At 43.5% G+C, this 14893-nt stretch overlaps 2 protein-coding genes and 1 long non-coding RNA gene across 4 annotated transcripts; 2 read left to right on the top strand and 1 right to left on the bottom strand.

Moving 5' to 3' along the window:
• Nucleotides 1-743: 743 nt before the first annotated feature.
• LOC124046131 (potassium/sodium hyperpolarization-activated cyclic nucleotide-gated channel 1-like) lies at nt 744-7149 on the top strand. 2 transcript variants are annotated; one of them, XM_046366187.1, is made up of 10 exons: nt 744-1059; nt 1308-1494; nt 2203-2307; nt 2425-2568; nt 2766-2927; nt 3013-3106; nt 3231-3358; nt 3522-3668; nt 6045-6282; nt 6590-7149. In XM_046366187.1, exons 1-10 carry the CDS (start codon nt 875-877, stop codon nt 6763-6765), a joined length of 1566 nt encoding a protein of 521 aa, XP_046222143.1. In that variant the 5' UTR covers nt 744-874; the 3' UTR covers nt 6766-7149. The 2 variants fall into 2 exon arrangements, with proteins under 2 accessions (XP_046222143.1, XP_046222152.1); XM_046366196.1 differs by lacking the exon at nt 2203-2307.
• LOC124046142 lies at nt 7049-10660 on the bottom strand. Its single transcript, XM_046366210.1, has 3 exons — nt 10356-10660; nt 9676-10189; nt 7049-7977 (listed from the first exon to the last, which is right to left on the bottom strand). The coding sequence occupies exons 2-3, from the start codon at nt 10120-10122 to the stop codon at nt 7264-7266; spliced, it is 1161 nt and encodes a 386-aa protein (XP_046222166.1). The 5' UTR covers nt 10123-10189; nt 10356-10660; the 3' UTR covers nt 7049-7263.
• A 1573-nt stretch (nt 10661-12233) lies between these two features.
• LOC124046147 lies at nt 12234-14623 on the top strand. Its single transcript, XR_006840949.1, has 4 exons — nt 12234-12293; nt 13373-13553; nt 13726-13814; nt 13951-14623. It is a non-coding gene; the product is annotated as an uncharacterized LOC124046147 (long non-coding RNA).
• Nucleotides 14624-14893: the final 270 nt, after the last annotated feature.

The following is a 14893-nucleotide window of genomic DNA, read 5'->3' on the forward strand; positions in this document are numbered from 1 at the left end:
CAATGGTCAACTGTTACAATTACTAAACTTCTCATCCTGTACCCTCCTAGTTATCTAGTTCAGATGATAATAATTGTGATATTCAAAACCAGCTATTGTATTTAGTATTAATGTCATCCAGACTCGTCTTTTGATTGGGCTTAATTCATGCTTGCATGGTGGAGATACTCAATAGTTTATCAGCCGGGAGGGAGGGAGAGAGAGACATATTTCCCTCAGATTACACAGACCCACAAAGAATTCGAAAACAAATCCAATGTTTATGAACTCCCATAGCTATTGAGTGAAATACCACAGTGTGCAATCAAAGCAGCAAGATGTGTGACCTGTTGCCACAAGAAAAGGGCAACCACTGAAGAACAAACCATTGTAAATACAACCTATATTTATTTATTTTCCCTTTTTGTACTTCAACTATTTGTACATCATTACAACACTGCATTAGACATAATATGACATTTTAAATAATTGTATTATTTTGGAATTTTTGTAAGTGAAATGTTTTCTGTAAAAAACATTTCACTTTTGTTTATATATTTCACTTGCTTTGGCAATATAAACATGTTTCCCATGGAGGGAGGGAGGGAGGGAGGGAGGGAGGGAGGGAGGGAGGGAGGGAGGGGGAGGGAGGGAGGGAGGGGGAGGGAGGGAGGGAGGGGGAGGGAGGGAGGGAGGGAGGGAGGGAGAGAGAGAGAGAGAGGTCTGGCATCCACTCTCCTCCCACTACACCACCTCAATAAGCCCCGGCCACAGGAGCTGTGATGGAAAATTACCCTGTGACCAAAAAGACTGAGTTAGACTCGACTCTTCAGCAGCCCAGGGAAGGATGGCCAGCTCGGTCGGCTGAACAGAGGAACGGTGTGCTCCTTCTGGGATGGAGAACTCCCAAGCCCCTGTCGGCAGACGCACAGCCAGCACCTGTGGTTGGAGAGGTGTCTTTCTGCCTCAGCTGAACAGGCAATCTCTATCTGTGTACGGTAGCGAGATAGCTGTGGAGAAGGAATGTATACGCCAGCTGCAGAGTGGAGTCTGGGTCATCCACCCATTCAGCCCCATAAGGTATTCTTCTCTAACTACTGTTTGTGCTGCCTTGGCATTTTGTCTGTCCTAGAACAACAAGTTAGACCTTGGGGATGTCTTGGCATTTTGTTTGCCTGTCAAAGCACAACACAGCAAAGTTTGCAAAGACAGCAAAGAGCTTAGGTATATGCCAAAGAAAACACTAAAGGGTGTTTAAAACAGTGTTTCTAAGAACTGCGTGTCTGCATGTCTTTAATATGCAAACCCTTTGTTATTGTGTCTTGTAGGAGTTACTACATCATGTGTATGGTTGCCATCACATTCCTGAATTTGATTGGGATCCCCATGGAGATAGCTTTCTTAGACGGGTACAGTGGAGTGGGCTGGGAAGGTTTCAATGTCTTCTCGGACACTTTGTTTCTGATGGATGTGGCTCTGAATTTCCGAATGGGTATCATCTCTGAGGACAGTGAGGTAACGTGGCTCTGACTTTACTGTATTTTCAGACCAGTCCCAATCTGTGATAGTTGTATAATCCCCTTCCACGAGCATGCAATCCCAATTTGCCCTATCTGTATTAGTTTCAATACACAGAAGGGGCCAGATTAACTGAACCCCTGGCGCATGTGCTAAGCCTGCAGCTGTTATTTGCAAGAGGGAATTTTCCAAATTTGGAAGATAAAGATTCTGAGAAGTAGATTCATTTACAGATAACTATTTATAGATTAGGTTTCCTTTTATCTTAAATTCTCTCATGAAAATAACAGGCACAAACTTTACCTAGGACCAAGATGCTTAGTAAATATGTCCTGAAGTGCACCGGTAATGAAACATGGCTGTGGATCATTGTTATTTGATAAAAAAGGAAATGGGAAAATAAGGAGGCTGATCAAGAACCAGTTAGTGCTTTATGCTGTTTCAGTTTCAGGCCAAGTTGGTGTTAAAATATTAATGTGAAAGTTTGGCCAATTGACTACCTTGTCAAGTTTATATTAATGCACTTCTCTATTAGTAGCTTCTGACGTACATTCTGGATGGCATCACTGTCTCGTTTCATTTTGGCCAGAATCCCAAAACATTTAGCTTCCGTTGAATGGTTGAATGATTCATTTGTCTGAAGCATGCTGCCAATCATTAATATCAATCATCTGAACATCTACTGTCTGTTATTCAATTCCGCAGGTGGCTATCCTGGATATCAAAAAGATCAGTGTGATTTACCTAAAGAGTTGGTTCATACCAGATGTGATTGCAGCATTCCCAATTGGCTACATATTATTAATTGCGGTAATGATAAATCACTCCAACTGTTCCAGCATCACGCTGTTATACAGTAGTTCCAGTCTAATGTAAGATCATTGAATTAAAATATGTATTTGTATTTGTGTATTTTTATTGTGACAGGAGTTACAATCGCACAGTGACACCTCCACCTCAGGTTCCAAAGCCAGTAGAATGGTCCGGATTCTCATGTTTGTCCGAATCATCAGCCTCGTCAGGCTCCTCAGAGTCTCCAGGCTTGTCCGCTTCTTCAACGAAGTTGAGAAGGTAAGTTCTGATATGTATGCTGCACATCCCCACAAAGTCAAACCTTGTACTACAAATACATTTGGCCAAGAAGAAATACAAACATGTACAGGGGTAGTGCTTTTGATTGGCATACACATCTAGGTTATCTTTGAAGTCCAATCAATATTTTTAGTGGCATCATGTTTAATAATTTGCCTTTGTTTCTTTCCTGATAGGTTTCAAATGCCAACTTGGAGTATGTTCAACTGTTCTTCCGCATACTGTCTTTGTTTATGATGATGTTCCTGCTGTGCCACTGGAACGGCTGTATCCAGTACTTTGTCCCGATGCTGGAGGAGTTCCCATCAGACTGCTGGGTCAGACGAGAGAAACTGATGGTAAGCCCCACATATACTGAAATGTAGGTCTCAGCTGCGTTGAAAGAGTTAATTCACCCTATATAAACAATGTGGTATTTTCCAGAATGCCACGGTTGGTGAGAAGTATTCCTTTGGAGTGTTTCGGGCTCTCTCTCATATGATCCAAATATCCTATGGCTCCACGGAGTCACCAACAAGTAAGGACTGTTCATAATCTGGTGATATTCTATTAGACTGATGCTACTCCAAGACTGGAGTGCATGGAGTTTAATAGCAAATTATTACACTGTATTTGTGTGTACTGGGTTTTCTGCTCCATAGATGAGGTGGAGCTGTGGGTGGTCATGACCAGTATGCTGTCTGGGGCTCTAATGTACACTGTACTGGTGGCCAACGCTGCTGCCATAATAACCAACGTAGACCAAGCAGCAAAGGCCTACAAGAACAAGGTATTCTAAGTGTAATGGAGACTTAATGCCTGGGCTTTAGCTCATAAAGCTAACACAGATGACTCAGGTTCAAACTTGATTACATAAGAAAGGAACTCTATTAACATGTCACCTAACTGTAATGGCATGTCATTCAAAGGCCCTAATGTCTGATAATCTACAGATGAATCATCTAGATGACTACATGACTTTCTTGAAGCTTCCTAATGACCTTCGGCTTCGCATCAACAAGTACTACGGGGCCCGCTATGGGGGGAGATGGTTTGACGAGAAGAATTTTCTCATTTCAGTCTCCTCAGCTTTGAGAGAGGTACTTCAGTCATATTCTATTCTATTTTATACAACTTCTCTGTATTCACTGTGTCTTTAGGTCCCACCTTACATTGGGTGGCAGGGTAGCCTAGTGGTTAGAGCGTTGGACTAGTAACCAGAAGGTTGCGAGTTCAAACCCCTGAGCTGACAAGGTACAAATCTGTCGTTCTGCCCCTGAACAGGAACAGGCCTAGGAACCCGCTGTTCCTAGGCCGAAAATAAGAATTTGTTCTTAACTGACTTGCCTGGTTAAATAAAGGTTTTAAATATATATATATATATATATATAATGTACAAATGTAAAAAATATATACATTGAACAAAAATATAAACACAACATGTAAAGTTTTGGTCCCATGTTTCATGAGCTGAAATAAAAGTCTCGGAAATGTTCCATATGCACAAAAAACGTATTTCTCTCAAATTTTGTACACAGATTTGTTTACATCCCGGTTATTGATCATTTCTCCTTTGCCAAGATAATCCATCCACCTGACAGGTGTGGCATATCAAGAAGCTGATTAAACAGCATGGTCATTACACATGTGTACGTTGTGCTAGGGACAATAAAAGGCCACTATAAAGTGTGCAGTTTTGTCGCACAACACAATGCCACAGATGTCTCAACTTGAGGGAGCATGCAATTGGCATGCTGACTCCAGGAATGTCCACTAGAGCTGTTTCCAGATAATGTAATATTAATTTCTATACCGTAAGTCACCACCAACGTTGTTTTAGAGAATTTGGCAGTACGCCCAACGGACTCACAACCACAGACCACTTGTAACCACGACAGCCCTTGATCTCCACATCCAGCTTCTTTACCTGCGGGATCATCTGAGACCAGCCACCCAGACAGCTGGTGAAACTGTGGATTTGCACAACCAAAGAATTTCTGCACAAACTGTCAGAAACCATCTCAGGGAAGCACATCGGCGTGCTCATTTTCCTCATCAGGGTCTTGACCTGACTGCAGATCGGTGTTGTAAGGGACTTCAGTGGGCAAATTCTCCCCTTCGATGGATACTGACACGCTGGAGAAGTGTGCTCTTCATGGATTAATCCTGGTTTCAACTGTACCTGGTATTATGTCAGACAACGGTGTCGTGTGGGAATTGATGGGAAATGATGTAAATATATCACTAGCCACTTTAAACAATGCTACCTTATATAATGTTACTTACCCTACATTATTAATCTCATATGCATATGTATATACTGTACTCTACATCATCGACTGCATCCTTATGTAATACATGTATCACTAGCCACTTTAACTATGCCACTTTGTTTACTTTGTCTACACAAGCATCTCATATGTATATACTGTACTCGATACCATCTACTGTATGCTGCTCTGTACCATCACTCATTCATATATCCTTATGTACATATTCCTTATCCCCGTACACTGTGTATAAGACAGTAGTTTTGGAATTGTTAGTTAGATTACTTGTTGGTTATCACTGCATTGTCGGAACTAGAATCACAAGCATTTCGCTACACTCGCATTAACATCTGCTAACCATGTCTATGTGACAAATAAAATTTGATTTGATTTGATTTGAGCGGCTTTCTGATGTCAACGTTGTGAATAGAGTGCCCCATGGTGGTGGTGGGGTTATGGTATGGGCAGGCATAAGCTACGGACAACGAACACAATTGCATTTTATCAATGGCAATTTGAATGCATCCCGGGGCCCCTTGTCATGCCATTCATCCACCACCATCACTCCATGTTTCAGCATGATAATGCACAACCCCATATCGCAAGGATCTGTACACAATTCCTGGAAGCTAAAGCATTTCCCAGTTCTTCCATGGTCTAAATTCTCACCAGACATGTCAACCATTGAGCGTGTTTGAGATGCTCTGGATCGTCGCATACCACAGAGTGTTCCAGTTCCCACCAATATCCAGAAACTTCACACAGCCATTGAAGAGGAGTAGGACAACATTCCACAGGCCACAATCAACAACCTGATCAACTCTATGCAAAAGAGATGTGTCGCACTGCATGAGGCAAATGGTGGTCACGCCAGATACGGACTGGTTTTCCGAACCACGCCCCTACTTTAAAAAAAAAAGGCATCTGTGATCAACTGATGCATATCTGTATTCCCAGTTAAATCCATTGATTAGGGCCTAATTTATTGATTTATTTATTTCAATTGACTGATTACCTTATATGAACTGTAACTTAGTAAAATCTTGATGCATGTTGCACGTAACTACATGAAGTACATAGCTACATTCTACTTACCTGTGATTTCCTTAGGTTATTACAGCGGTGTTTAATAGTGGAATCTGTCTGTCTAGTTGTGAAACTTTATTATGAAACAATCTGAAGAAAAGCTTTGTGTGTGTTATACAGGAGATTCTGACGGTGATGTGTTCGAGCCTGCTGAACAACGTACCCATGTTCCAGAACCGAGATGTCAACTTCCTGAACACGGTCCTCCTCCAGTTTCAGCACGAGGTCTTCCAGGAGGATGATGTCATCTTCCACCAGAACGCGCCCGGCGACCGCATGTTCTTCATCGAGCACGGCCAGGTCCTGGTGGAAACAGACTCCTTCCCGCAGGAGCTGGCTGACGGCGACTACTTTGGAGGTCAGGCTCACATTCGAGTAGCTCATTTCAGCATCATTCATTCATTTGTTCAGACTATCATTCTATTCAGGCCATCACACAAGAGATTGGGTAATCTTGAAATTCTGATAGTCAAACATCCTTCATCCATTTCTTACATAATTGAAAAAGACCCAACCCCCAACACAAGTTATTCTTATTCTCCTGTTCTACATGGTTGTGCTGATTACATCCCTGGGACTATGCAGGATATGACAAGGAACAGTGGGCATATCTGATATGCATTTTAATAAATGTATATTGTGTTCTGTGCCTTACTGGTTTACAGAGACCTGCCTCATGACCAAAGGAAAGCGCTTGGCCACGGTGCGAGCTCTGACCACGTGCCAGCTCTTCTCCCTGTCCTCAGATCGCTTCCAGAGGGTTCTACAGAGCTTCCCTGACATAAGGAGGGACATGGAAAAGTATGCACAACAGGACAAGGAAGATGTGATACATCTCTAGTGCAGTGTGCCCATTTATGTGACCACGTATGTATAGTGTAGCTCAGACTTGGTACTGTGTAGACTGGTCTAAAATTGTATTATACTTTATGTATAAAGATTTTATGAATATTTATTTCTTCAAATTTAGCAAATCCACAATACATGTTTAGCTGTGCATCATACAACCCATAGTCTGGATTACTAATAGTTATAATCTAGATCTGGGTGGATCCCAAACACCACACAATATTGTTTCTTTAACTGAGAATGTATTTCAGGACAGGCAATGATTAAAATAGTTGTTTTGTTTTTCTAATCGTTTATTGTGAAGTAATGTCAGTTACATAAAACAAGGTCTATTTGGTTATGAAACAGCTGAAATAAAAAGGGAAACATAGTTTCAGTTGACTGAACATCTGGAGGTTTTTTTAAGTAGTGTATTCATTCATGTGTGCCCAGCTCCAGCAGAAGCAGCAGCTGAACCTAAGCCTGCAAGACTAGCCAGCCCCCCTCTCTCTTATCCAAACACACACAAGGTGCCCGAGGCCAGCCTATGTTTGTACTCGTACAGATAGTAGGAGGCTTGGGGGAAGTTACACTTCATCTCCATCTTGCCCGGCACCACATGGACAGCCACCGATGAGCCCAGCCCCTCCTGCAGCTTCTTCAGCATGCGAGAGGCCAGGTAGCGTCGGGCCTTCCCTGGGTCCTCCTCGATGGCAGCGTACACCTCTGGAGGTGGGTTGGGGATCTTCCACTCCAGGTCCACGATCAGCTGGTGGATGTGGTTCTTGTCCAGCGAGGTGGGTGCGTCACGGTAGCAGGCCACCACATGAGGGCATGGTGCCTCAGATGACACGGACAAGAAGTGGTTGGGCTGTAGTGTGTTCCCCTGGCCCTCCCCCCCATCCTCCTCCAAGGGCCCCATGGCAGGGTGCACCATGACGGCCCAGCGCAGCCAGTCGTAGTTCTTCTCCAGGGTCTTTAGAATGCCAGCTGCCGCCTCCTCGGGAGCTGAACGGCTTTGCATGGCCTCCTGCAGCTGCTGACGCACGTCCTCCTCCGCCTGCTGTAGGAAGTAGCCCGAACAGCGACCCCCAGTGGTCTTCATCTTCCTATAGAGGGCACCCATGCGCTCAGACCAGGTCTTCATCAGCAGGGCCTGATCTCGGCCCGTAAGGAAGGCCTGGGTGAAGAGGCACAGCAGACCCGTGCCTAGGACAAAATTCACCTGCAAGAGGAAGGAAGAGAGGCTGATATAACAAAACCCAAGTTCTATGCTATGACTATGTGACTCATGTTCAGGAGATTAAATAATAGTAGTGTTGCCCCCCCTTAGTTAACTGGTGGTCTACTTTACTGAACAGACTGCATCTTGAAGAATCAGCATTTGGAGAGGCATAGCATAGCACTGGCTGGAGAGAGCTCCAAAAGTATTGGGACAGAGACACATTTGTGTTGCTCTCTACTCTAGCACTTTGGATTTTACATCATACACTGACTGGGGTTAAAGTGCAGACTGACAGCTTTAATTTGAGAGTATTTTATCCATATCTGGTGAACCATTTAGAAATTACAGCACTTTTTGTACATAGTCACCCCATTTTAGGGGACCAAAGATATTGGGACAAATTCACTTGTGTATTAACTTTTCACTACTTTAAGTGTTTGATCCCATATTCAGAGACCGCAATGACCACTTCAAGCTTGTGACTCAATTTGTTGGACGCATTTGCAGTTTGATTTGATTGTGTTTCAGATGATTTTGTGCCCAATAGAAATTAACAGTAAATAATGTATTCTTCTTTACTTGTATTGTAAAGAAGAATACAATGTTTCTAAACACTTGTACATTAATGTAGATGCTACCATGATTACAGATAATTCTGAATGAATTTGTGAATAATGTCGAGTGAGAAAGTTCGATAAACACATCATTCCCCCAAGACCTTTCACCATTACAATAAAATGGGAGGTTACACTGGGGGGGCGGCGGGGGGGGGATATGATATTTTTGTGTCTAACTTTCTCACTCATCAATACTCACGATAATGTATATGATTGAAAAAAAATCTGCTTCAACAGCAGGGGCTGGGACGATTCTTCAAGATCACACAGTGCCCAAAATAGCTTGTATTTAATCAGTCTCATACATTTTGCTGCAATGCTTGTGACTGATAAGTTATCCAAGGTTAACATAACAGATGTGTTTGTATTTCTCGCAAGGTGAAATAAGGTTGTCTCTCCACATACATTTTCTGCTCACTAGCAGAGGAATACATTTTTCAGTGTGACGTACCAAATGTGGGAAAAGATAGGGGTGAACTTTGTATATGCAACTGCATTACAATTATCACTATCTATTTTGAATAAAAACACACAACTAGTAACTTTGACTATTTTTGTGTAAAATGTTTAGGGGTAAAATCATTTGGCTGAGTGCCAGATCTAGAAGTAGGCTACACTCTTAGAAAAAAAGGTGCCATCTAGAACCTAAAAGGGTTCTTCATCTGTCCCCATAGGAAAACCCTTTAAATAACCCTTTTTGGTTCCAGGTAGAACTCTTCAGTCCCATGTTGAACCCTTTACACAGAGGGTTCCACATGGAACCCAAAATAGTCCTACCTGGAACAAAAAATAGTTATCCTATGGGGACAGCCGAAGAACCCTTTTGGAACCCTTTTTTCTAAGGGTGTAGTAAAGTATTAGGTTCATGTCTATTTACAAACTGTTTTAGTCTGACAGTCAGATAAGGCATGGTGCCCAGGCAAGCAACTTTGTTCTTTGAACTTCATGGATAATTTTGGTAAACCAAAGAATGTGATTTACACATTCATTGGTTAGAGAAATTTAGAATGTAACATGATGACCTCTGTTGCCTGTTGAGAATTGTGTGTTGATGGCTGACCACTCCCTGACCCCCACTGACCTTGACACAGAACTCCCTCATCTCCCAGCGTTTGGGCTTGCGGCTCTGGACCAGCTCTTCCAGCAGGGTCGGCTGGTCCGTCAGGACCGACACCCCCATCAGCCGGCTGTGGAGTGCCGTCAGCTGCCTCTCCAGCCGGTGCTCCTGAACATACTGGAGAAACACCTCTGTCTCCCGTTTGGTGAACTCAGACTGGGCCCTGACGACCGCGCCCAGCTGGTAATAGACCACGGCCAAGTCATCCTCCAGCCGATGGACCTCCTGGTCGGTCAGCAGGCCTGGCCCTGCAGCAGCCAGCTCCTGGTCTATGTAGTCCAGGTTCTTCCTGGCCAGGTCTGTCTCTTCAGCTGAGGCACTGCCACCCAGGTAGGTACAGATGCCCTCCACCAGAGTCCTCATGGTCTGCATGTAGCCCACCGGCTCCAGCACCTTGCCGAACATTGCCATCGCTACAACTAAATGGTTTGATTTACTAAATATCTGTTAAGTGTGAAATAGCCGGATGATTCTGGTGCTGAGGAATCAAGAGAAATAGATCTAATTATAGGCCAATACGCCAGTGTAGTCAATAAAGAAGCAGTGTAGTCAATACAGAAGGCCAATATCTACCAACCATAATCTTCTGTAAATACTTATGCTATTCAGATTATAGAAAGTTTACATGTTACTCCATTACTCACCAGTCAGAATGTTTCTTCGTCAGGTCTGTGATGACCTTCACTGTTTCCTCAGTATTTATACACTCTCTAGCATAATCAGCGATCTGATAAGGTTCCTCCACCTCCTAGCTCTATTAATCGTCCTCATGCTAAAGGGGGTTATAAGTAAAGGGAGTGAGCTTATTGCAAATTAATAGATGGATAGACATTTTTTTGTCATGAATGTTACAAATGTTCATATTGAAGTGTGTTATGAACTCTTGCCTTTGAAGTTTTTCTTCATGATGATATTGTCAGTCCACCACAGAATTCTTCAAAAAGTATCTTGCTCATTTCTCACTTTTCACTGTCTTTTTACTGTTTTTATTTCTTTACTTATTGTTAACCTAATACCTTTTTTGCACTATTGGTTAGAGCCTGTAAGTAAGCATTTCAATGTAAGGTCTACTACACATGTTGTATTCGGCGCACGTGACAAATAAACGTTGATTTGATTCTGTAACTAAATGTATTTAATCGTGAAGCCGGTAGGTGGCAGTTTCGCATTTAGCTCGAGATGCATTCTCTTCTTCGGTGGTGAAAGTCCTGAATAGTAAATACTAAAACTATTTCCGGAAGTGGCGCCAAATTCCTGTGCCAACTTGAATGAATGAATTTAAACAGACAGCGAAAGTTGTATAAATTGCAGTTCAAGATAACGATACTACTTTTAGAAACACATCTGCTAACAAATTGACTCGTTGGCACTTTTTTCGCTGCGAAACCTAGCGGTGAAGATTGAAACTGCCGGTCTTTAGCAGGCACACCAGAACTACGACGAAGAATGTATGAAACATACTTCCACCAGAGATACAGTAGCTATATAATGACGAGATTGGTCTCCGATAAGCAGGCGGTCTGCCAAAAGAGCTTTGAAACTAGATGTAGTTTATGAATGTCCCACTGGGTAGAGGTGAGGCCAAATGTCGGATCAGAACCATTTTGATAGGTGTATGGCAGAAGAAGAGTCAGTCCACCTCTACCGTATTGTCACTTTGTTGTGCAACGCGCTGTAAAACTGTTTCAGATCATAGCACTGAGGGTGCAGTGCGAGTTCTGCATGAGCTGCACTCGGAGGTCAGCGGCCTCAATGTAACCCTCAATGTGGTACCTGATGAGCTGCTTGTAGTTAATAATAGCCATGTGACTTATTAGTATACATATTTAGAGAATGATTTACATAACTGGTTGCAGGTAGCCTAGAGCGTTGGTCTTGTAACCGGAAGGTTGCAATATCGAATCCCCGAACTGACCAGGTAAAAATCTGTCGTTCTGCCCCTGAATAAGGCAGTTAGCCCACTGTTCCTAGTGTAGCCGATGTGAAATGGCTAGCAAGTTAACGGGGGTGCGGGGATAAAAGAGTTTCAATCGTTGACCTCACTCACTGAGACCTGAAGTAGTTGTTCCCATTGCTCTGCAAGGGCCGCGGCTCTTGTGGCGCAATGGGTGCAGTTGTCTGTTACATTGATGCTGTTGACCCGGATCACTGGTTGCTGTGGAAAAAGAGGTCACAAGTGTGACTCCGACTAGACCATCAGCACCACTCTCAACCTTTCAGGTTATGTCGATATAGGACTCGTTTTACTGTGGATATAGATACTTTTGTACATGTTTCCTCCAGCATCTTCATAATGTCCTTTGCTGATGTTATGGGACTGATTTGCACTTTTCGGCCAAAGTACGTTAATCTCTAGGAGACAGAACGCATCTTCTTCCTGAGCGGTATGACGGCTGTGTGGTCACATGGTGTTTATACTTGCGTACTATTGTTTGTACAGATGAATGTGGTACCTTCAGACGTTTGGAAATTGCTCCCAAGGATGAACCAGACTTGTGGAGGTCTCCGATTTTTTTCCGAGTTCTTGGTTGATTTCTTTTGATTTCCCCATGATGTCAAGCAAAGAGGAACTGAGTTTGAAGGTAGGCTTTGAAATACATCCACAGGAACACCTCCAATTGACTCAAAATATATCAATTAGCCTATCAGAAGCTTCTATAGCCATGACATAATTTTCTGGAATTTCCCAAGCTGTTTAAAAGCACAGTCAATTTAATGTATGTAAACTTCTGACCCTCTGGAATTGTGATACAAGTGAATGATAAGTGAAATAATCTGTCTGTAAACAATTGTTGGAAAACAATTACTTGTCATGCGCAATGTAGATATCCTAACCGACTTGCCAAAACTAGTTTGTTAACAAGAAATTTGTGGAGTGGTTGAAAAACGAGTTTTCATGACTCCAACCTAAGTGTATGTAAACTTCCGACTTCAACTGTATATAAGGACTCCCACATCACTGTAGTCGGCTGCTACAGACCGCCCTCGGCTGCTACAGACCGCCCTCGGCTTCGGGAGACGCAACTCTCTATTGTCCTACAGAAGCTAAATGACTCTGAATTCATTATTTTATGAGATTTGAACTGAGATATGCTTACGTCTGTATCGGACTCTTTTAAAGTACTGTGACTCTCGCACAATGAATTAATGCTCCTACAAGACCGAATCCCAGAGCACCTAAAAAATCAACACTATTGGCAATTCTGACCCAAGCCGCACTGAGGTCCCAGTATTTGAGATCCCGTACATCAACAGGCTCCTTAGCAACAGAAAGATGTGTATTACTGTCAGTCTGTCAACATGTCTGTGTATTTATGGAGGCATGGAACATAGACATAACTACAAATTGCACTCAAATATAGTGAGTAACTATGTTGCAGGGTGAGACACACACAGGCAGATGAAGAACAAGATCACTTGGAACTTCCAACCTCCATAGAGGTGCCAATCAAGCCTGGTTATATAATGTGCCAGAGATCTCGATCATTGGATGTACAGTGGAAAAAATCTACACCATACATGCCAAGTATAGAGTCCTTTTTGGGCAACTTTGCCCTTTGTAAGCTGTAACTGCTATAAAGTGACTTGAGTGCTTACTTATAGTAATAGTTAAGTTGGAGTATCTATTTTGCCTCGCTGTCCCTTCTCTCCCTGACTGTAGAGGGGTGGTGGTGGAGCCCGTGGGGAGCAGAGCATGGGGCAGGAAAGCCGCCTCTCAATCGTGGAGCCGGACGGTTCCACCCAGGCATCCAACCTGGGTACCCTGCGGGTGAGGGGATTACCCCGAGCCATTCGGTCCCGAGATGCCGGACCTAAGCTCTGTCACACAGGACCTCTTTAAGGTGATTGCACTGGAGACTTGTGGAGTAGAAGATGTGGGAATTGCCTTTCCTGTGCACAGATAGGGGTGCAAGGGCTTCAGTGTCTGTACTACCAAGTGGGCTTTTAGAAAGATGTTATTTTACCTTCTGTGCTGACTGGTTCTGATGATGGGTTTTGTCTTTCATCTCACAGCTCATTTCCCAGAGCAAGAAACTCCCCACAGCAGTAGTTCAGCCACACAACATACCTTCAATCCTCCACACAGCAACAGGGAAGAACAGGTCAACTCTGATAATGCCAACAAGAAAGTAGTATAGGTTTATTAATAACATATCCTTAAAAAGAGTTACACCATTACCAATTCCAATAGATTTACTTACTAGTCAAACCTCTGCTCTCGTTTTGTCATTCCTCCAGGGCCCAAATCTTCCCTCCAGGGCGGTGTCAGTCTTCTCTCAGGGCTGTGTCAGGCCATGGTGTCTGGCCATGGTGTCAGGAAGTATTCCAAGTTACGTGAGACAGATTCCTCTGTCCAGCCTCAACCAGGCCATTCAGAAGATCAACAGTGCCACAGAAATGTATTTTGGGACTCTGTTGCCTCAGGTGGTCTTGCAGGGTTTCTGATGGAGGAGCTGAAGAGGATCACGGGGGTGGGCATCAAAGCCCCCATGTACTTTAGGTGTCTGACTGAGCTGAAGAGGTTGTAGCATGTGCAGGGAGTAGGTACCAGCGCCATGTATAAAATCCTGTCACAGACGCATACCTGATCGGAATTAAAATGACATTCCCTACGTTCTTAAACCTCCCAAATGACTCGACACTACTGAGTGAGGATCCATTTACTGACCATCATTTGAGTAGGCCTTGACTTTTTGTTGTTACATTACAGCCTTATATTAAAATTGATTCAATTATTTGTTTTCCTCATCACCTCACAATACCCCACAAGGAGTTAATTTTATTCTTCTCTATAGATCCTCTCAAGCTCTGTCAGGTTGGATATGGAGCATCGCTGCACAGCTATTTTCAGGTCTCTACAGAGAAGTCCGGGCTCTGGCTGGGCCACTAAAGGACATTCAGAAGCTTGTCCCGAAGCCACTCGTGCGTTGTCTTGGCTGTGTGCTTAGGGTCGTTGTCCTGTTGGAAGGTGAACCTTCGCCCCCAGTCTGAGAACCTGCCCCAGAGTGCTCAGGACTTCATAAAGGATCTCTCTGCTCCATTCATCTTTCCCTCAATCCTGACTAGTCTCCCAGTCCCCGCTGCTGGAAACACCCCCATAGCATGATGCTGCCACCACCATGCTTAACCGTAGGGATGGTGCCAGGTTTCCTCCAGATGTGACACTTGGCATTCAGGGCAA

The sequence above is a fragment of the Oncorhynchus gorbuscha genome, linkage group LG01 (assembly GCF_021184085.1).
Source record: "Oncorhynchus gorbuscha isolate QuinsamMale2020 ecotype Even-year linkage group LG01, OgorEven_v1.0, whole genome shotgun sequence".
In the NCBI taxonomy this organism is placed as follows: domain Eukaryota; kingdom Metazoa; phylum Chordata; class Actinopteri; order Salmoniformes; family Salmonidae; genus Oncorhynchus; species Oncorhynchus gorbuscha.

What these genes read in the sequence shown, in the direction of transcription:
- LOC124046131 (XM_046366187.1), top strand. Translation starts at nt 875, where the DNA reads ATGGAGAACTCCCAAGCCCCTGTCGGCAGACGCACAGCCAGCACCTGT. An exon ending in TCAGACGAGAGAAACTGATG is followed by an intron (nt 2,928 to 3,012) that starts GTAAGCCCCACA and finishes GGTATTTTCCAG; the next exon opens with AATGCCACGGTTGGTGAGAA. An exon ending in CTCCACGGAGTCACCAACAA is followed by an intron (nt 3,107 to 3,230) that starts GTAAGGACTGTT and finishes TCTGCTCCATAG; the next exon opens with ATGAGGTGGAGCTGTGGGTG.
- LOC124046142 (XM_046366210.1), bottom strand. Translation starts at nt 10,122, where the DNA reads ATGGCAATGTTCGGCAAGGTGCTGGAGCCGGTGGGCTACATGCAGACC. An exon ending in TGAGGGAGTTCTGTGTCAAG is followed by an intron (nt 7,978 to 9,675) that starts GTCAGTGGGGGT and finishes TTCCTCTTGCAG; the next exon opens with GTGAATTTTGTCCTAGGCAC.